General features: G+C 40.1%; 1 protein-coding gene across 1 annotated transcript in view; it reads right to left on the bottom strand.

Annotated features, from left to right (window-relative positions):
- The window catches only part of nphs1 (NPHS1 adhesion molecule, nephrin), a 275,069-nt gene that overhangs the window by 5,981 nt on the left and 246,343 nt on the right, over positions 1–22,745 (bottom strand). Inside the window, exons 19-27 of the mRNA XM_072691705.1 lie at positions 19,871–20,033; positions 17,822–17,978; positions 17,290–17,441; positions 14,667–14,778; positions 13,467–13,648; positions 8,926–8,979; positions 4,892–5,014; positions 3,484–3,529; positions 2,084–2,213 (exon numbers count right to left, since the gene is read on the bottom strand). Coding sequence (XP_072547806.1) covers positions 2,084–2,213; positions 3,484–3,529; positions 4,892–5,014; positions 8,926–8,979; positions 13,467–13,648; positions 14,667–14,778; positions 17,290–17,441; positions 17,822–17,978; positions 19,871–20,033 — 1,119 coding nt within the window. The remainder of the gene's footprint in view (positions 1–2,083; positions 2,214–3,483; positions 3,530–4,891; positions 5,015–8,925; positions 8,980–13,466; positions 13,649–14,666; positions 14,779–17,289; positions 17,442–17,821; positions 17,979–19,870; positions 20,034–22,745) is intronic.

The raw sequence follows: 22,745 nt of genomic DNA, 5'->3' as shown, positions 1-22,745 counted from the left end.
TCAACACACTGTGAATGTAAGACTTACATAACTGTGTAGATACTGTGTAGACCTTATAATCCAGTGATATGTCTAGTCTTGCAGCTTTTTGAAGACTGTGTAGAGGGAACTGTATAAATGAAACTGATGATGATGATGATGATGATGAAAATGACAACAAAGATGATGGAGTGTTACAGGGTACCAAGACAGTCTTGTCAAACACACTTACACATTTACTAGTGCTGTTAACACAGGTATTACAATTTTCTCAAATTCCTCAATTGCTATGTAATCACATCTCCTATTCTGAAAGGAGAGGCAAGTTCCAGATACTCGGCTGCCGTTCGCTTCTACTGAGTAGAAAATACAGCACTGTTAGCGAAGAGTGTCAAGGTTAGCCTCAAATTCCTCAATTGCTATGTAATCTCACCATCTATTTTGGGAAGAGGGTGAGTTTCAAATGCGAGCAGGTCATTTTCCTCCACTGAATAGTAAATACAGAGTCGAGAGAAGATGGGAAGAACTGTCATCACCCAAGGATTTACCCTTACACCCTCCTAACCTTTTTCTAAATTTAATCTGTTGCTTTTTTATTTGTTTAGCATTAATCATTTTATTCTCATTTATTTTTTTATTTACATATTTGTTACTTTTATTATTTGTTATTATTTTATTATACGTTCAGTCATTTTAAGTTAGTTTAGCCTTATGTTAATTTCTTTTGTTTTACATTTTATAATTTTGCTTGGTCCCATTTAATTTAATTTAATTTAGTTTAATTTAACTTAATTTAATTCGACTTTTTAAATAAGTTTAGATTTTTCGTTTTACCTTTTTATCCCCCATTTCTGGTTTTATTTGTCATTTTGGCTTATTAATATCAATTTCTGAATTTAATTGAATTTCATTAAATCTAATTTCAAATCAAAGCAAATCAATTCAGATTTATGTGTATAGTGCTGCCGTTGTCACAAAGCAGCTTTATAGAATCAGGAATCAGAAAGATCAACAAGACTAGGGGCAGTGAGCACACACACATCCAGAGCTCGGGTATCGAACCCACAACCCTGTCATCAATATCCCCCTGGAACTCTAACCGCTGATCCACTAATGCCCAAAAGTCAAAAATCTAAATTTGTTCATTGTATATCAATAGAATTTGCTCTTGATCTTATATCCTCTTGATTGTTTTCTTTTTAATGTGTTAATTTACCTCATTTTTATTTTGATTCAATATTATTTATCCATGTCTATTGTTAATTTTAAGCTTGTACTTGAAATGTATTTCTGTATTTCCTATTTTGTAATTAGGGCATTTGGCCAAGAATTTATTTTGTAATTTATTTTATTTATAAATTCTTTCACAAGCTACTGCTTGGGAATTAAATGATAAATTGGCGAAGAAAATTGTAAGTAAATATGTAAAGAATTCTAAAAAGGTAAGTAATCTAATTAAATAATTGTAAAGAAAAACTGATTTAATTAAGGAATCATTCATTTTAAAGAATCATAAAGTTAGATTTAAGACCCTACTTTCATATTAATGTACACTACATGGACAAAAGTATTGGGACACCTGCTCATTCAACGTTTCTAAAAAGAGTGTATCCTGCTCTTGTTGGAGTAACTGCCTCCCTATTGTCCACAGAAAAAGGGTTTCTACTAGATTTCAGAGGAACAGCACTTGTAAGGTCAGGATGGTGCATAATCACCACCTTACCCAATCCCCAACTCCCCAAGTAACCATTTCAGGGAACACAGTTATTTCACTGTTCCACAGCTCCTCAATGCTGGGGGGCCTTACACCCCTCTAGCTCATGCCTGGCATTAGGCAGCATGGTGCCTACAGGTTCATGTTTATCTGCTCCAGAGAGTCCTATTGTATTGGCAATGGTACTTCTCTAGAGAAGCTATGTGTGTGTATGTGTGTGTGTATACAGTGTAGCTTACTTGTGTTACGGTGTGATAAGCTATAAGATTAATAACTGAATAACGGCACCAGAGTTTAAAGGGTTTAAAGGGTTAATCTCTCCACTTTTCTTTCTGTTTCTCTCTCTCATTTCTTTTCCTTCCACCATTCTGCTCTGCTCTGCTCCCTCACCCCTCCGTAACTTTCGTAGACGCTGCCACCGCTGTCTGGATCAGAGCTGGTATCGATGAGCAGAGTGCGCTGTGCAGAAGCGTTGATCCGCTCTCTGCTCGCATAGCGGCTGAAGCTGCTCACTGATGACCTGTGAAGAGGAGAGAAGCGAAAGAGAGAAAATACATTAAAATAAACAAGAGAAAAGTTGAAGCAAGCGGGATACAGACTTCCATATCCTGACCTTTAGCCTCATATCACCTCTGACCTGCAATAACAGGTCATTTTCACTCTCCACTGTGGTGCAGATTTAGGCCTCAGCATGGGCAGTTAACATGCTCAACAGAGCAGGCTTGTCCTAAGCCAGTGTTGCTTGACCCAGTCCTTAGGGCCCACCAGACTGCCCACATTGTGTTCCATTCCCAACCAGGGGGCGCCATGTCGGGCCGGAAAGTTCTGGAGCTTAGCATAAAATCTTGTCATTGGGCCATGAATGTAGTTCATCAGCCAAGACTTGTTTGCTTATGGAGCTTTGCACTGGAGCTACGAAGTTAATCTACACACGTGTCCAAATGTTTGTGGACACCCTTTCTAACAAAAGCATTTAGCTTAGCTTTAGGTTGCACCCATTGCTGACATAGATGTGTGAATGCACACACACACAGCTTGCCTAGCCCTTGTTTAAAAGAATGGCTGCCAATAGAATAGGACACCTAGGAGCAGATAAGCACAATCCTATCCCTCATGCCTCCTGGCCAATGCCAGGTGTGGGCTAGAGGGGTAAAAAGCCCTCCTAGCGTTGAGCTGAGGAGCAGTGGAAGACTGTGTTCTCTGGAAAGATGGTTGATGATGCTCTATCCGATACTATTGCGATGAGTTGGGGAGTTGGGGATAATGAGATGGGGTGGTGATCCTCATCCAACATCCTGACCTCACTAATGCTCTTATCACTGAATGCAATCAAATCCTGACAGCAGTGTTCCTCCAAAATCTAGTAGAGATTGGAGAGAAGAAACACTTTTTATAGCCTTGATTTCAGAAGAAATAATGAATGAGCAGGTGTCCCAATACTTTTGTCCATACAGTGTAACTATCATCTCTCATCTCCTGTGGAAATCTGGGGGTGCTTCCAGTTTGAAGACCTCCATCAAACAAAGCTTAGGTCAGAAGCTGGGTCAGGAAGCAACAGTGGAGCATCTGGTGGGCCTGAAGGACTGGTTTGAGACGCCCTGCTCTAAGCCAGCTGGGCAGAGAGTGAGATGACTGCGGCTGGCTCAGAGGCTGCAGTCTGTCTGCTCTGCAGGCCGCTGTCTCTGTTGTCTGTGTTTTCGCTGTTCAGATGGCCTTAAGTGGGGATTTAGCGAGCGCCGCTGTATCTGCAGCGCTGCACTGACTCAAAGCATGAGATTAACGTGACTCACCCCTCGCTCTCGCTCTTCTTCCCCTCCGTAACGCCGCCTGCCCCCTCTGGAGGAGGAAAAGAGAGCCGGGTGAGGACGGGGAGATTAAGTGACAGAGACGTCGGCCATTATTACACACGGCGCAGAAGCAGGTCAGAGGAAGGAGGGGGCAGTGAAGCAGTCAGGCAGAGAAGAGAGAGAGAGATGGAAAACGAGTGCAGTGTAGGTATACGTGTGTGTGTGTGTGTGTGTGTGTGTGTGGAGCTCGTGTTCATTTCCATTATCAATTACTCATTCCAGCAAATCACATTACGTCAGAACGGCCTCAGCAAATCTGCGAAAAAGGACACTTAGTCAAAGAGAGAGAGGAGTGAGAGAGAGAGAGAGAGAGAGAGAGAGAGAGAGAGAGAGAGAGAGACAGAGAGAGAGAGAGAGAGAGAGAGAGAGAGAGAGAGAGAGAGAGAAAGGGGGTTGACAAGATGACAGTTTGAAGGAAAGGAAAGGAGGAGAGTCAGAAAAGCAATGAATGAGAGAGCAAGAGAGAGAGAGAGAGAGAGAGAGAGAGAGAGAGAGAGAGAGATGAAGAAAGTTAAATGCAGCTGGGAGAGAGAGATGGGGTGGAAAGGGGAAAAGACAGTGAACAAGAAAGAGAGAGAGACAGGGAGAGAGAGAGACAGAGAGAGAGAGAGAGAGAGAGAGAGAGAGAGAGAGAGAGAGAGAGCGAGAGAGAGAGAGAGAGAGACAGAGAGAGAGAGGGAGAAAGAAGATGAAAGAGAAAAAAAGAGGAAAGGGGGAAATTGAAAGAAGATAGGAAGGAAGGAGGAATGAAGAAGGGGGGAAGAGAGAGAGAGAGAGAGAGAGAGAGAGAGAGAGAGAGATTGCATAGGAAAAAGATTGGCAAAAGCGAGTGAGGGAAACAGACACACACATAGAGAGAGAGAGAGAGAGAGAGAGAGAGAGAGAGAAAAGGCGAGAGTTAAGTGGGGGAAGACAAGAAGACACCTGACAGTTTGATGGAATGAGGAGGAAGAGAGTCACAGAGAGGGAGAATAAAGAGAGAGAGGGAGACAGAGATGGAGGGAGGGAGAAAGCAAAGGGCCAAGATAAGGGGGAGAAGACGGAGAGTGAAAATGACAGCTGCTGAGGGAAGGAGAGGTGGCAGATGGGTGAGGAGGAGAGGGTGAGATGATGGAGAGTGAGAGAGTGCGAGCAAGCGAGAGAGTGAGTGGGGGAAGGAAAAAGAGAGAGAGAGAGAGAGAGAGAGAGAGAGAGAGAGAGAGATGGATTTGAAAATGACATATTAGGATTCAGACAGGCTGTTCTTTTTGAGTGCTGTACCGCCGCCGCTGTAAGCAGCACAGTCTACAGTCTAGAACACGCCGTCTAACAGCGCATCCCCGGAGAAGTGACACCTAACGACGTTCCTCACCTTTTAGGCCCCGCCCCTTCCTCCTCCTCCTCTGCCGGACGAACAGAAAGAAGCCCACCGCGTTGAGCAGCAGGAGGAGTCCTCCAACCAGGACGACTACGGCGTAGAGCGGAACAGCGGAGGCTGAGGAAACAACCCACATTGTGGAAGAGGGAATGAGGCCATGAACACACAGCTGCTCGGTTACGTGAGACTGGAACACTAACATAGACGTACGGCCTCGTGATGGATTCATGACAAGTGCATTTGCATTCATTTCTACTGCATGTCAGTGAACATCAAAGAGAGACATCAAAGTGCAGCTTTCTGAGCATGGCTCGAGCACAGGCAGCTCAAACTGAGTCTGTCACTTATGAGTGATCGTCAAAACGCCGTAAATGGGCTAAAAACAGACACGTCGAATCTAGAGTAAGAAATCTCCCTACCCTTACAGCACGTCCTAACATCTAACAAGCATTTAAACGTACACTCTTTAGACAAAAGTATTGGGACACCTGCTCCTTCATTATTTCTTCTGAAATCAAAGGTATTAAAAGGTTGATCCGGCTTTTGTTGGAGTAACTGTCTCTACTGTCCAGGGAAGAAGAAGGCTTTCTACCAGTTTTGGAGGAAGCATTGCTGAGAGGATTTGATTGCATTCAGCAACAAAAGCATTAGTGAGGTCAGGATGTTGGATGATGATCACCACCCCACTTCATCATCCCCAACTCCTCAACCCATCTGAAAAAATGTACTGGATGGAGCTGCACCATCCATCATTCCAGAGAAAACAGTTCTTCCACTGCTCCACAGCTCAATGCTGTGTCGTCTGAATAGTAGTGCTGTCGAACGTCAGCCTGCACTGTTTAACTTTTTGCTCTAGTTATTGTCCCTGTGTTTAAGTTAACCCTTTCACAAGTATGCTCCCACCTGTAGGATTCGGACACTGAGTTTAGAATATTCAGCTTCCACCATAACGCAACAACTAGCTACATTAATTCAACTGGTTCATTAAGTCCTTTCACTGATTAGGTTCCCCACAACATCCAGCGCATCCCTACAAATGCACCAAAACACAGTGACACCTGTGTTCTGTGTAATTGAGGTGACCACACTGTAGATACAGTCCTATTAAGTCTTTCCTATGTTAGCATTATTCGCTAAATAACTACTAGAGATTTACATTTACATTTACATTTAAGGCATTTAGCAGACACTCTTCTCCAGAGTGACAGAGTTTAGACTCTACTAAACACAATTTAATAAGGAGACCACTCGCCCAAGTACTCTCAGAAGAGGAGGGTCTTCAGTCTGGGTTTGAAGACAGCAAGTGTTGGACTCTGCTGTTCGGACACCCAGGGGAAGATCGTTCCACCACTTCGGTGCAGGACAGAAAAAAGTCTGGACGCTCGTCTTCCGTGGATTTTGAGTGATGGCGGGTCGAGCCGAGCTGTACTTGAAGCTCGAAGGGCTCTTGGTGCGAATCGGCTTTTGATGGAAAACATAGGGTTGTGAAAGTAAAGATCACATTTTTTTAGCTGTCTGGGCAGCTCAGATTTTTCCTTTTCTGGACCTGAAATTTCCATCTCTAAGAAACACACCTACATATCCTACTTTGTCGGAAGTCAGTCACTCAGTTCCAGGAAATACATGGAAGTATAATCACTTTATTTAAAAAGTCCCAAAAATAATATGGTTACTAATGAACAAAAAAGTTACCCCAGGACCCGTGATCTGATATCAGGTATATGTGTAGCCTGCTGTATGATGTATTCCCCACACGGTTCTTCAGATGACGTAGAGCTGAAGCTGTGCATGGTCCCATTATAGAACTCACTGGGAAGGGGAGGTACTTATTAAACATTAGATAAAGGGCCATACAGCTCCCTCTCCTCTCCAACTCCTGGACTCCCTGTCCATTTCTGGCTAGTTTAACTGTGTTTTGATGAAACACGGCTGTTTTTTGTTGCAGTATTTGAAGTGGAACAAAAGTGCGATGCGACACGTCAAAAATAGAAGCGAGGAGTCTGTCAAAAACAGCTCCGCCACTCGCTGTTCGCCGCTGGTATGGACAGCTTCAGAGGCTATAATGGGAGTGTTTTGATTTTGTTGCTGGCGTTCGCTCGCGTTGCTTTTGTTAGAATAAGGTGTTAGGCTCTGAATTAGGTAAACCCCAGCAATTAGATTTGCTCAGCTCCATGTGTTGAAGTAAAGTCCGGATGGATTTACACCTTCTTGAGTCTTTTCGAAAGTAATACACACTTTTTAGTCATATTTTAATCAGTAATCCTTTTGCAAGTGAGTGCTAGGCTGTCCTGGCTGAGCTCTTTTGGCACAAGCAGTGGTGAGGTCTAGAATGTGACCATTACTCAGCATTACTAAGCTGTGCGTCATTTGTAGAACGGTGTTGGGGAATCAACAGGCAGTAACTGTGCAGACAAGACCAGATCATTAATTATTATTATTATTTTTTTATTATAGCCATTTTTGCCCAATTTGATAAAGTAATGACACCTCATGACTTTGATTCATGGTTTTTCTTGGATCCAACTGGAATGAAATGTATGCAAAGTTTGCCACATTTACATTGTCTTGCAGCATGAAGCTGATATTCTACCTTAAAACATCACTTCAGTTACATTATAGTGCACCTAGCTTCTGCACTATTTAAGGTGGAACGGAAAATTCCTGTTAGAAGCCAGATAATAACTCCAGCCTGGAAGCTATGCCAGCTATGCCAATACTCTCAAAAATCTAGAAGAAAGCCCCTTTTTCTCTGGACAGTAGAGACAGTTATTCTAGCAAAAGCAGGATCAACTCTTTTTAATACTCTTACTTTTAGAAGAAATTATGATGGAGCAGGTTTTCCAATACTAAGCCAATGACTCCAGCCTGGAAGCTATAGATTGTGTGAAAGGGTGGTTAAATTAAACTTTTCAGTGATGCTTTCGCATATAACAAGGGTATGATTGGCAAATTTACACTGATTAACTCAGGTGTTGCTGTGTTTCCGTAGTGTTGTGGAGAGGCCCTGCGCTGTTAATAAAAGGCTAATAGAGGATATACACATGGTGGCAAAAAGACCATCTAAGTGGCAGCATTAGCATTCAGTATGAATGAACAGACTGAAGGGAAGAGAAACTAATGGATTGCTGCAATTCAAAGAAACTACTGGAATCCAGGTACCGAAATCTGTGGAAGCTCGCTGAGTTGTGAGAAAGTCAGCTGGGGAAAAAACAAGCCAACTGTAGTTGCGAATTTAGCTACAGTAGTTTGATTAAAAGGGAAGCAAGCAAACCTGGATGAGCCAGTCTACTAACTGAGCCTGAAAAGAGTGTGACAACAACTCTAATACCATTTATGTGACTCTGTGCTCCAGATATAAGGTTTTATTCTCAAATGAGTGTGATTTTGAGCCTCAGGGGGACATATGTAACATATACCAGCGGGAACGTGATGTCAATGCATACCCATCTATTAGTTCCTTGAAGAGAAGACAACACTTATTCCAAGAGATATTGTTTCTTTAGCCAAAAATAAACACTAAGCTGTTCCTAGGGTGGTACTGTCAAACGTACGTCTTCAGTACATCTTCAGTAGCGCCTTTCAGTTATACTCTGGTTTAATTCCAGACTGTAGTCCATCTGTTTCTTTGTATACTTTGTTAGCCTCCTTTCACCCTGTTCTTCTGTTCAAGTACTTTTATGTGATAGAATAGTTGATAACTCTATCACCTCATGATACATTTTTTTTTTTAGACTAAAATGTAAATGCAACATTGTTCTGTCCACCTGGTGAATCATCAAAAGCTTGGCTTTACCAGTCCTGTGTAGGATTGCATGCGATTACATCAGGGTTGACATCACGTTCCAGCAGCATTATAGCTGGTAGCCATATTATAGTGCATAAGAAAAAGCCTCGCAAATTAGCCTTATGAGCGCAGATATTGATCTGGAATGTGAAATGACAGAGGCGCTCTGAGCTTGATGAATAGCAGCAGCGGAAAGCCATCTGTGAGCGGGCTGACGGAGCAGGCAGAAACGCAAGCACAGCACCTTTAGCGGAGTCCGGCACTTCTGGGTGAGGCTCGCCGGGAACTGGCTCGCGATCTGTGCAGGGAAGAAAGAGAGCAAAATCTGCATCAGCACACACACGTTCGACTTACAGTCAACACACTTACACTGCAGAAGTTTGAGTAAACAGTACTGAACACACAATGGACGGTCTAGCTATCTATCTATATATATATATATATATATATATATATATATATACTTACCAACCTACCTATCTATCAATCTATCTATCTATCTATATAGACATATACATATATGTATATATACATATCTACCTACCTACCTATATATCTAGATATCTATCTACCCACCTAGATCTACCCGTCTATCTATCTATCTATCAACTAACTACCTACCTGTCTGTTTATCTATATATATATATATATATATCTATATATATATATATATCTACCTACCTATCTATCATTAACACAATTAACACAATATATATCTAGTTACCTATCTATCTATCTATCTATCTATCTATCTAGTTAGTTATGTATTATTTTTTCTCTTTTTGTTTTACATTTTATTTTATTTTATTTTATAGTGTTTATTCTTACACAAACAGTTGCAACTATAACAACTGCAATTCCCCTCCTGGGATTAATAAAGTATTTCTGATTCTGATATCTACCTGTCTATCAATCTACCTACCTAACTACCTATATGTCTGCCTATCTACCTACCTACCTAACGTCCTACCTATCTATTTAACTACTTATCTGTCTGTCTGTAAGCTTATGTAGTAATGATCTTGCTTCATGATTAAATTCTAGAATAGAAGAATTTGCAAGTATACTTTTGTGCGAGCTTATACTGTATGTGCAGGTGTTGACAATCCCCAATCATGTCCAATCAATTGAATTTACCACAGGTGGACTCCATTTAAATTGTAGAAACATCTCAGCATCAGTTTCAGTGAAAACAAAATGCACCTCTGCTCACTTCCAGGCATCATATCGAAGGGTATGCCCACTTGTGTACATCAGATTTTTTACTTTGAAATGCAATCATCTCAGTTAATAGTTCTAGTAGATATGCTGGGTGAGTTTCTACTGAAACCAAGTGAAGCTGCTATCAAGACAAAACATGGCTAATTAAAATGCCCCCATTATATATAATATAATCTTACCACCAAGTGTTCTCAAAACTTCGACTGGTAGCACAAAACAACGTGATTTCAATCGAAACCCCAGCAAGACCTTCTACAGCCAGTGTTGCTCTAAACTTTTTCGCTTTGTTTTCAGTTAATAACCAAAGCACCACATCATAATTTAGCACAGAGCTGCAAAACTCCAGAAGTTTGCGTGTTGCAGTGATTTGAGAGTGGGCGGAGGTGCTAACGATGTGGTTTAACGGGATGGATCCGGCACAACACAGCATGATTGCTGCAATCGGAGTGTGTTGTTTTCCAGCTCGCACACAATCAGTTGAGTTTTGCTTGCCGTCTGCTTTCAGAAGCAAACCAGGCTTAACCCCCAAACTCTTAATTGCTTGTAGCAGCAGACACTGCGTAATAACTCTGTACTCTGTAATATCTCTTTCGTTGTGCTGATTTAGCTGTAACTGCATTAAATGCTCAAAACAAAACTTTGCTAATGTAGTTCCTGTTTATTGCGCTCAAGATTTCCTGTTGAGAGACCTTTTGAAGGCTTCTTAAACTTTATAAATACAATACATATTTCTAACATTGCTTTTAGTAACTGTAAATGGTTTACTGTTTCTTAGTCACTGGCCTTGGCTACAAGAGAAGGCCTAATGGAACAAAAAATGACTAGACATGAAGGATTGCTTATGCAAAAAAAATAAATAATAATAAAATAAACATACCTATGGAATAAAATCTTTTTACATTGACAAAGTTTTTTTTTCTATTCCTGTAGAGTTGCCATTTTTAAGATACAAGGTTTTTGCATGGCAGCAACGATATGTCATTTAATTGAAATCACATAATTAGCATCTGACAGGGAAAATCAACCTCAGATTTCCAAAGGGTGGGACAATGGAGGTTCTAGTTACGTCACTGGCTGTGAAGATGTTAGTAGTCTAACCAAAATGTCATTTTTTGTTTTGAAATCTATATCAGCAGCTCTGTTACGGGGCTCTGCTGGAAGAGACACTATTATACTGTTAAATACAAGATAAAACACATGCTACAAGCTTCAAATCAAACAAGGAGTGTCTTTAACCATCGGCTTTGATTGTCTGTGTACAAACAGCCACAAAATGCTCAAGTGCATTGGTGTTATATGAGAGCTAACATAGTACTACAGTCCCATAGGAAGGCTAGCTCTAATTAGCGTTGTAGTGGAAGTTATTAAAAAAAAAAAACTAAACAAAACAACAAAAAGCATATCTCCAATATGACATCTGTTCTTAAAATGTTCTTAACATTCAATGAAACACTAATGAAAAGCTAGAGAAATGCAAACCAGATGGGCTGTGGTCTCTATAATGGTACATCAGCTAGGTGGAGCAACAAGGGGGAGGTTTTCTAATAAAGTGGCCAAGTAATCGTGGTCAAACAAAAACCTTGTTTCTCCAAAATGACTACAGAAAAAAACTTAAGGAAACTTAAAGGAAGTCATTGTTAATATATATTTTATATTAATATAACATTGATATAATATAATATAAGTTTCAAGTTATATATATATATATACAAAAAGTCAAAAACTGCTCAAAAAATATAGATGCAATGTCCGTAATTTAGAATGGAGGACAGAGTTCATCTCTGCTCAACTGCCAAAAACTACTGGACTGTGCTAAGAAAATCTATTTTATGACCGTCCTTAAAAACAATCCTATAAGTAATTCAATTGAAGTCAATGTAAAATGTTTTATTCCCAGTAATTCTGAATCGTTTCTATAGATCCATTCATTGTAAACTTTTGACACAATGAAAAGACCAATGGCCAGATTCACAATGTCAGACAGCATTTTTTTCTGTACCTGTCTCCAGACAGAATCTTGTTTCTGAGGTCTGCAGATAATTCCTTTGACCCCATGGTTTGGAGTTTGCTCTGACATACACTGTCAACCACGAGAGCTTATATTGTATATGCAGGTGTTGACAATCCCCTATCATGTCCAATCAATTGAATTTACCACAGGTGGACTCTGATTAAATTGTAGAAACATCTCAGCATCAGTTTCAGTGAAAACAAAATGCACCTCTGCTCACTTTTGGGCGTCATATCGAAGGGTATGCCCACTTGTGTACATCTGATTTTTTTTTATTTTTATTTTGACTAAAAACCTGCTTTCACTTCGTCATTGTGGGCAAGGTGGAGAAGGTGAAAGGGGTGTGCAGACTTTTTAGCTTCACTATACTTATAAGCCTAATTTAAGGTCAGTGAATAAAGCAGTGGTTCATATGGTTAACCTTCAGAAATGATCACAAATATCGTAAATCTAGATCATGGGGGAAACCGCAGTATGCGAATTGCATGCTCCACGCAGCACTTAATCCAACAAGGTTTGTTTTGCCTCGACAGTATCCTCACACCGCACCCACTCCAGTAGATGATTGGTCACACACTGATCGCTTCGGCACCAACGGTGGCTCTCAGCACTACAGCACAGATTTTGCTCTCAGTGCAGGCAACCTGTGTTCAGCTCAGTCTGTCAACAATGTAACAAACTGTTTAAACTATATGTGTGTGTGTGAATATGCATGCACTGGCCACTTTATTAGAAACAGCTATCTTAGCCACTGGCCATTTGATGAGCTCCACCTACGCACTAGCTAACAGAGAACATTATAAGAGCGTTCAGTAACATATTTAAAGGGTTTCAGGAAGGTTAGCCTGCACTGCTGCAGAAATATCATTCCAGAAACGCTCTAAAAATGTGTGACATAATAACTAGTTGCATCACTGAGTTGCATCACTGTCTACTAGACGTTTTTTGGACGTTTCTTGGATGTCCTAAGAACCTAAGAAAGTCGTAACATTCAGAAAAGGTAGAAAATGTTTCACTAACCAAAAATTTGTTTGTAAAAGCTTATAGGTTCAAACAGAGGTGTGTATCCAGAGCTATCAGCTGCTCCATTCATCCCTTTTTGAACCACTGGACTGCTGTTGACCAGATAGTACTTGTAGTACTAGTAGTGTGTGTGGTACATCAGTATGGTGGAGCAACAAGGGAGAGGTTTTCTAATAAAGTGGCCAAGAAATTGCAGTTATACAAAAACCTTGTTTCTCCAAAATGACTACAGAAGAACTACAGAAGAAGGAAAAAATACTTTGTAACATTCAACTGTCTCTGCTCAACTTCCAAAAACTACTGGACTGTGCTGAGAAAATCTATTTTAGGACCGTCCTTAACAAAAATACTATAAGTGATAAGTGATTATCTAACTATGATTGATTAATTCTAATGTCAAGTACATTTAAGTCATAAATTCTGTACTACTCTAAAGTACTACTTTACAGTACAAACAATCAATCAATCAAACAATGATATGTGGGCATCAAACATACAAAAAAGAGGCTTCTATGACACTCCATACTGACCCAAAGTGGTGACAGTCAGTACTGCACCACTGTCAGCATAGCTGCTTTCTCCCATTGAGTTAATGGCGTTGACTGAAAAGTTGTAGGCAGTGGATGGCTTCAGACCAGTAACGGTGTAGACAGTGGCTCTCGGAGGAAAGACATCGACATAGAGATAACTTGAAGACTCCGCCCACCGATACCTGTAGACAGGGTCGAATTGGGTTGTGGCAGTTTAAAAGTAAATGCATACTCAAATGACAGAAATGAAGTATCGGTATTATTGAGTTTAAATTACAGGCATTATTTAAAATACAATTATTATACAATTCTTTTTAAAATGTTACTAGGCTGCATTAAGGGAAAAGCCTGAGCAGACTGATTAATCTCAGTGTTACTGAGCTCTACTAAAGCCTGAGTAGACTGATAAATCACTGTGCTGATCAGCTATTTATCTCAGTGTTACTGAGCTCTACTAAAGCCTGAGTAGACTGATAAACCACTGTGCTGATCAGCTATTTATCTCAGTGTTACTGAGCTCTACTAAAGCCTGAGTAGACTGATAAACCACTGTGCTGATCAGCTATTTATCTCAGTGTTACTGAGCTCTACTAAAGCCTGAGTAGACTGATAAATCACTGTGCTGATCAGTTATTTATCTCAGTGTTACTGAGCTCTACTAAATCCCGAGTAGACTGACAAATCACTGTGCTGATCAGTTATTTATCTCAGTGTTACTGAGCTCTACTGAATCCCGAGTAGACTGATAAATCACTGTGCTGATCAGTTATTTATTTAAGACGAGATTTTGATGTTCATTTTAATTATAGTAGAATTTTTAGAAGGTTATTGTGAAATTATTAAATATGACAGTGACAGAAAATGAATTCTAAATATATTCTGAATATGTTGATTTTATATATTATATAAGAATACCTTATGCATATTGAACAAATATGGAACAGTGTACTCAGTATTAATTCTTCACTACTTTTTCAAAGTATTCTGTCTAACTCAAAAAATATTAGCACAGCAGCAGAAGATTACAGCAGCTCTGTGAACATAATGCAACAGTGAGCGCATAAAAATGAAGACTTATGCAATGGCACATATACTGAGTTGGTGACACACATTAGATTGATATAAAGGCATTAAGAAATGTAGTTTCTCACACACATTTGATATCTAGGCCATTGCCTTGTGAGAGCATCTGTGACTCACCTGACACGGAAGTTCTGGGTCAGGCCTCCGTCGAAGCCTGGCATCCACTCCAGAGTGACAGAGCTTGAGGTAACACTAAGCAGCTTCAGATCTGAGGGAGAGTCTGGGTAACCTGAGAAGGAGAAAGAATGTATATGTGGTGACGTCGATTGAAAGGTCTTCAGATGTTGCCTGATTATAAATACTATAGCACTACTGAAACCATTTTACTCAGTGGTCACTTTATTAGAAACCTCTATGCCCTTAAAAACAAAGGTTCTTTAAAATATTTTTGAGCAATGGCATAGAGGAATCATTGATGGTTCCATAATTAACAATTATTGTAAAAGAACCAAAGGTTGTTCTTCAAATAAGCATCTCAGTTATAGTTTGAGACTCAAGACAGCTCAGCTGTTTTTTTAGCTCTTCATCAGTGGTCAGTTTCTCACCACAGAGCTGCTCTTGGTTGGATATTTTTGGGTGGTGGACCTTCCCTCAACCAAGATAGTGGGTGTAAAAGCCCCCACAACCTGCACGTAATACACTATGAACCTTGAACAATGCCATGTCAGTGTCACTGCTGGGCTGAGAATGGGACACCATGTGCTGATTAGTAATTTATCTCAGTGTTACTGAGCTCCACTAAAGCCTGAGTAGACTGATAAATCACTGTGCTGATCAGTTATTTATCTCAGTGTTACTGAGCTCCACTAAAGCCTGAGTAGACTGATAAATCACTGTGCTGATCAGTTATTTATCTCAGTGTTACTGAGCTCCACTAAAGCCTGAGTAGACTGATAAATCACTGTGCTGATCAGTAGTTTATCTCAGTGTTACTGAGCTCTACTAAAGCCTGAGTAGACTGATAAATCACTGTGCTGATCAGTAGTTTATCTCAGTCTTACCGAGCTCTACTAAAGCCTGAGTAGACTGATAAATCACTGTGCTAAAGAACCGACCAACAATAGACAGGGTAGAGGACGGCTAATAAATTGTACACCTATATATGGGCTAAAATTGCCTGTAATGGCATTCCTATTAAGTAGGTGGATCACATAGAGAGTAAGTAGAAGTCACTACTGGGCTAAGAATGGTACACCATTTGCTGATTAGTAATTTATCTCAGTGTTACTGAGCTCTACTAAAGCCTGAGTAGACTGATAAATCACTGCACTGATCAGTTATTAATCTCAGTGTTACTGAGTTCTACTAAAACCTGAGTAGACTGATAAATCACTGTGCTAAAGAACTGACCAATAACAGACAGGGTAGAGGATGGCTAATAAATTGTTCACCTATATTTGGGCTAAAATCGTCTGTATTGGCATTCCTATTAAGTAGGTGGAACACATAGAGTGTAAGTAGAAGGTAGGTTTTTCTAATAAAGTGGCCTGTGAGTGCTTACGTAAACGGCTGGCAATCAAATTTTCAGATTATTGCTATTCTGTGTTTACATATATCAGTGCGAGGAGAACGGTGAGCCACTGAAAGCCATGACGCAATGAGGAACTAAAAGAAAGAGAGAGCAGAATATGTTCTTCTTTACAGCACTTGGTTGAATAAATAGCAATTATCTGCTCTCACTCTCAGGATGGAAAGGGCAGAGGGGTCAGTCCTCCTTTCTTTGACTACTCGTTCACATTCTAAAGCCCAGGAAAAAAAAAAACAAAGTCGCACAGAGCAAAATCTGGGCTATTTTTCTCCGCAGCCTTCTGATGATAAGAAGCATATAAGATTTATTATTGCTGCGTCAGATTAATTATGAATATTCACGGCAGTAAAAATAGAGGAGGGGGAGCGAGGCGAATATTGGATTGTATTTCATGGTTTTTATGGTAAACATTAAACGTCTCCGCCTGAGTCCAGAGAACTCGCCGGAAGAAAGACAAGGGGGAGAGGGGGAGGAGGGAGATGAAGCTGCTGGGAGAAAGACTCGAGAGAAAGAGAGAAGGCGGGGGGGGATATTAAGTAGAAGAACAGGAATGAGAATATATAAATAAAATTAAGGTGCTGCAAAGGGTTCCACCATGATGAACCATGTTTGTTAAAGTGACCTGTGAGTGTGTAGAACCTTTTAAAGCTTAAAGTGAAAACCTTGTATTTCCAAAACGGCAGTTTTATAGGAGAAGGACATTTTCAGTGGAATTCAATGGAAGTTTATTCCAAGGCATTTCTATTGGGCCTGAGATGATATTTTGATGATCATTTTTATCATATATATATATATATATATATATATATATATATATATATATATATATATATATATAAAATGACTGAAGCAACAGAACTGGCAATATCTAGAACATCCCAACAAGTTAGCAGTTTCTGAGATGCTACCACCTTATTATCATGTCCTTTTGGACATCAGTCAAATCTCCCATTGTCCATGATGATAGTCTTTTGCACTCTACTACAACTGGCTGGTGTGCTCGCTAATTTATACAAGCAGCAAAGCCTCTCACACGCCACCTGTGACACCCCAGGCCAAGCTCATTCCAAACCTAGGGTGGTCATAATGTTCTGATATGACTGTAAATATATTATATATTCTATATATAATATAATATTATATGAATAAATATATATTATCTCTATGTGTTTATTTTTGTGTGTGTGCGTTTCTCTCTGTGTGTGTACATACTGGTGCTGAGTAGCTGTATGTCCAGACTGTCCTCCCCCTGGCTGTTGCGGGCTGTGCAGGTGAAGATGGCATAGTCCAGCGCTGCACTCACATTAACCACAGTCAGTGTGCTTGTGTGGACAGCCCCCTCCCTCACTGTACGCTCCATATATCTACACACACCCACATACACACAGTGGAAATAACACATGGACCTTTTCATATTCAGTATGTTAATAATATTATATATGTTGTCCTTTTCAGATACCTGTAGCACCCAACAAAATACACTCTTAAAAATAAAGGTCCTACAAAGGGTTCCTTAAGCGAGATCCTGGAAGAACTACTTTGGTGGTTTGTAATAGGGATGAGTGTGAGCATGAAGAACCTTAAGAACTTGTAAAGAACTTTTACGTCTTACTTAAAGGTTCTACACCCTTCCTCATGTCTCACTATGATAAACAGAAGAACCAAAAGTGGTTCTTCTAGGACATTACTCTCTTGCACAAAGGGGTCTGTGTCACTCTAGCTTGTGTGGTGTGTATCTACATGCCTGGGGTTGGAGAAGTCCAGCGGTACACTGTTCTTGGCCCAGGTGAAGGTGACACGTGGGACACCTTCTGCCTGACACAAAACGTCCACATCCGTGGTGCCGTCCCCTCTACTGGCCACCTTCCTCCACTGCGCCCCTTTCTGCAACTCTGGTGCAACTGCAGCGAACAGAGGACGGGAGACGGGAAGCTTTTAAACAATAGGCCTGTGTTTGCATTGTGAATAATATGGTTGGTTGTTAGTAAGGCATCATATGGTTAAAATTTGGGCTTTGATCATATGATGATAGAATGGAGATATATGGTCTGGGGACTTATAATAAGTGGGAGATCAGTCACAAACCCTATCCCACCTTGGCAATTTACCTGTTACTTTACACAGGGTGGAAAAATGGGCATATTATCAGTCAGAGTCTGACTGAAGGTTTATATACAGACCACTTAATTATTTTCTCTTAAATCTACATCTCTATGTGTCTGGCAGCCGTTATATTCCAGGCATTTCATCAAACAAAGCTGAGTTACCTGAATTTACAGACATAAAGTCGCCCAACAGCAACGTAAAAGACTAGTGGAGAGCCGGCCAAGACATGAAAGCTGTGATTGGCAGTCAAGCTTATTTCACCATAGTGAATTTTGAAAGTTCTCTCAAAGTTCAGATATTAGTACTGTTTTGTTTAAATTGAGTAATAACTTCTTTGTGTTATACTTATTATAATCAATTTCATTTTTTTTTTTTGGAATTTAGGGGACATGCTGCCCATGGTTTATGAAATACAATGCAAATGTTAATTGATATATATATATATATATATATATATATATATATATATATATATATATATATATATATATATATATATATATATATATATATACAGCAGTTTAGTTTCATGTAGTCACAGTAGAGTTATAAGGAGCCCACGCTGTACAGGGCAGCCAATCAGAATAGAAGTAAGTTACAAATATCAAAGGCACAGTAACAAAAACTGCCTATTTAATTACATACAGAGAATTAAAAATAATTTAAGTACCCAAACCCACACAAACATTCTATTATATGTGAGCTCTTATTACTATATGAGTTTGTTTTGCATAATATCAAAACATCAATTACTTTTTGCAATTTATATTGTCATGATGAAATATATACACAATTAACAATACATTATTATTTTTATTAATTTATCATTATTTTTATCCTGAGCTTTAAGCTCTGTGAAGATTTTAAACAAATGTTTGCTAGCACGGAAATTCCAAGGATTAATTAACAGCTTAGAGGTTGGCAACCTCAAAATAAGATAACTCAATATATAAAGTAAGAAGTTATGGCTGCTATTCAACGTATTTTTCGATCAGCTCACGGGGTAAACCGTGATGTGATTATCTCACTTTGAATGCTGGGAATTTTGGGCTTTCAAATGGGTAAATGCTGCTCTTACTTACGTAGGGTGCTGAAAATAACTTACCGTTCCAGAGTAAACGATATCCTAGGCTTTTTTGAAGGTTTTAAAATGATGCTAACAAAGATGTCTTAAGAACTGATTACGGTTGAGAGGTTTGCTGCACTTGAGAGGTGCTGGAAATGACTCGATGACTTGTTGTCTTAAGCTTTATCAACTCCTGGAGGTTTCAATAGTTGCTTGCACAGATTTCCCAAGGATTGATTAACAGCTTAGAGGCTGGTCTTATATTTGAAGTTAAATTGTCCTTCACTGTCCCATACTGTTGACTTGCTAATTGGCCTATCCAGGCTTCGCCCCTAAAAACATTCATTGATACTACTGGGTTGGACTGCTAAGCTGAACATCTCCTTTATCCGAGAACGTTTTAACGAGAAAACGAGAAAATAATTAACGAGAAAAAAACAACAACAACATTTCGTTAAGGTTTGTAATTCATTGTATAATAATAATAATAATAATAATAATAATAATAAAAAGAAGAAGAAGAAGAAGAAGAAGAAGAAATGATAAAATAATAATTGTTTTGTATGCATTAGCATTATGTAAATTTTTACAGCAATGTATTTCTGTACATGTAGAACTCACAGCGCACTATGAGCTGCCCCATCACACTGCCAGGGGGTGCTACACCATTATCAGCTGTGCACTGGTAAGGTCCTGCTCGAGCTCGGGTCACCTCGAACAGAGTCAACAGGCCGGTAGCCCCGTCCTCGCTCTCCTCCCCCAGGTCCTCCACCTCTCCTTCACCCTGTAAAAGAAACACACACACAAACACACACATCAGAAGATAAAACAGACCAGTGCTAACAGTGATCCTGCAGGGCAGATGATTGACAGATTTCCTGTCGAGAACAAAGAACCAAAAAACAGATAGTTGCCTCAACCGTTTGACGTTATTATCCTGCTGCAAGACGAGGAGCCGTTCAGTGAGTCTGAAGTGTTTGGTTGAATCTAAGCAGATCTGAGATTCTGTTCACTTTGGAATTCATCCTCAGCTCCTGCTGTCATCAATAATGACGAGAGGTCCTGGTCCTTGGGCATACATGCCCAAACACCATGTTTCAAAGAAGAGGGGTTTTACTTTGGATCATTAGTAGGTTCCTTTTCCAAACTTTCTTCTGTCCATCATTCCAGTTTTACAGCTGTTTTTTTTTTTTTTTTACTCTGAATTTGCTATCCCCAATACCATCATCTGCCACATTATGCTACCAGTGCTGCCACAAAGTACAAACACTAACTACACTGCATTTGTATTTATTATAAATTCTTCTTTTGTGGCTGCCTAGGATTTTTTTTCCCCAGCTCTGCATCAAAGCTTCATTCCCTGTAAACTAGGTTATACTTCTACTTATTTCTGTATTATTCCCACAGTAGGTTTTCTTCCTATGACTCTTCCATGAATTATGTTTGTGCAAGCAATGCTGCACAGTGGAACCACCACTCTCTTGGCTCAGCTAAACTATCATGCAGATTTTTGGCAGTCCTGATTTGCCTGCCTCACCAGCATAAGAGCAATTCTCTCCAAGAGTTTTCTTGGCCCTACAGATCTCATCCTGACCTCCACAGATCCCCTGAACTCTGGAAACTTTTTCTACTCATAGCCTTCAGCTACTTTTGTTTTCAGATCTTTAAAGGTAAGGTAAGGTAATGTACTATGTACAGCAAGTAGTCAGCACACACACACACACATACATGCACAGAGCGGTGGGCAGCCAACTCCAGCACCCGGGAAGCAGAGAGGGTGAAGGGCCTTGCTCACGGGGCCCAACAGTGGCAGCTTGCCGAGCCCGGGTATCGAAATCATAAGCCCGGGGCTCTATCCGCTGAGCCACCACTGCCCCTAGAAGGTTGTTTCAGGTTTTTGATCTATCTGGTATCATGGCTACAATGTAACCATGCTAGTTATACTACGTATTCCTTTCTACATTTTTGTTGCCATGCACTAATTGCAACCAAGAACCAATTGCAACCACATCTCCAGGGATTGGAGATGGACGTGCAAGTGGATGATGTCTGGATGCCGATTATTTTTTTTTCGGTAAAAGAGTAAAAGGTGTTGATTGCAACAACATTAAAAGTGTTAATCGCACTGATTGTGGATTTCTTAAAATATCCAGTAAAGCAAACAACACTATTATCGTTCCTCTAACTAGCTAATAGTACAATCCTTCAGTTTGTTAGACGGCTAGCTTTAGCTAGTTAATATGCTACCTAGCATTTTTAGATGTGCAGTATATTCCCTTGCTGTTTAAGACAAACGAGAAGCTAATAGGCCCTATCTTCCACCCTGCACAAGATGTGTTGCAATGCTCATTGCTATCTTACACCCCACCATCAATTATTTAATGTCTTTTGCCTGCGTTGTTTAAATAGCAGTGCTGCTTGTAAATATATATCTACGCCGATGGGCGTGGTGGTCTTGAAATGAAGTGTGTTCAGGTCAATTTCTGGAGTATTGATATCTTGGCAACGAAAAACACAGAAGCACCACTGACTAAAAACACCCTAAATAGCATCAACTGACTCGTGTAATATTTGAATGATACTGTTAATGGAACCTGTTTTGGTGCTATATGGACTCATTTTAAAGAGCCGTTTAAGACAAGCGGTCGACTGGTCACAGATATTAGGCAGACCTCTTATTTAACAGGCAGTGTTCGCATCAAGTAGACCAATCTGACACTGTCACAACATGCTAATGTTAACTCCGCTAGCTGTAGCTAGTGAACTACATTTCCCACAAACATCTCAGCATGCAGTTTTCCAAGCCGCAATATCTTAGTGTCCGCAGGGACGCTAAGCATACGTATCAGCCAATCTTTTAGTAGCATGGTTAGGTTTCGGCCGTGATACCAGGTGGTTTCTGATAGTTTATAGAAGGTTTAAAGATTATACAGTTGGGGACAGGTCTCAGGCCTGATTTGCTAACAACACCAATCTTACATGGTGGCTGAGTCGCCCTCTGTGGTTCCTCCTAAACGCCTCCACTGTTCAATAATAACACCACTCACAGCTGATGGAGGAAGATCTAGGAGGGAGGAAATTTCACCAGCTGACTTGTCGTAGTTGTTGGTGTAGCAGTGACTCCTATTACATACAGAACAACGCTGGAGTTCAGTGAGCTCTTTAGAACCTCCCAATATTTCATTAATGTGGGTAAGAAAGGCTGACTGCATGGATAGGGATGTGATTTTATACACCTGTGAACAGCTGAAGTATTTTTTTTTTAGGCTTGTGTCCCAATAGTTTTGTCCATACAGTGTACATGGTATTGTGTTGCGGACTAAACGGCAGCAGGACAATGGTTGTGAGCTTTTAACAGGGGGGAGAAAATGCTCTAAAACGGCACAATCTTCTCTAACACTGACAAATGTGGCCTTTGCTAAAGCTGCTTTAATGAAAGCTATTTTTCTCCATTTAGGACGGAGGTGTTGCGCAGAGAGGTGAGAGTGTGGCATAG

The sequence above is a fragment of the Salminus brasiliensis genome, chromosome 11, assembly GCF_030463535.1.
Source record: "Salminus brasiliensis chromosome 11, fSalBra1.hap2, whole genome shotgun sequence".
NCBI classification, from domain to species: Eukaryota; Metazoa; Chordata; class Actinopteri; order Characiformes; family Bryconidae; genus Salminus; species Salminus brasiliensis.
This window is presented reverse-complemented; position numbering and strand designations above follow the sequence as displayed.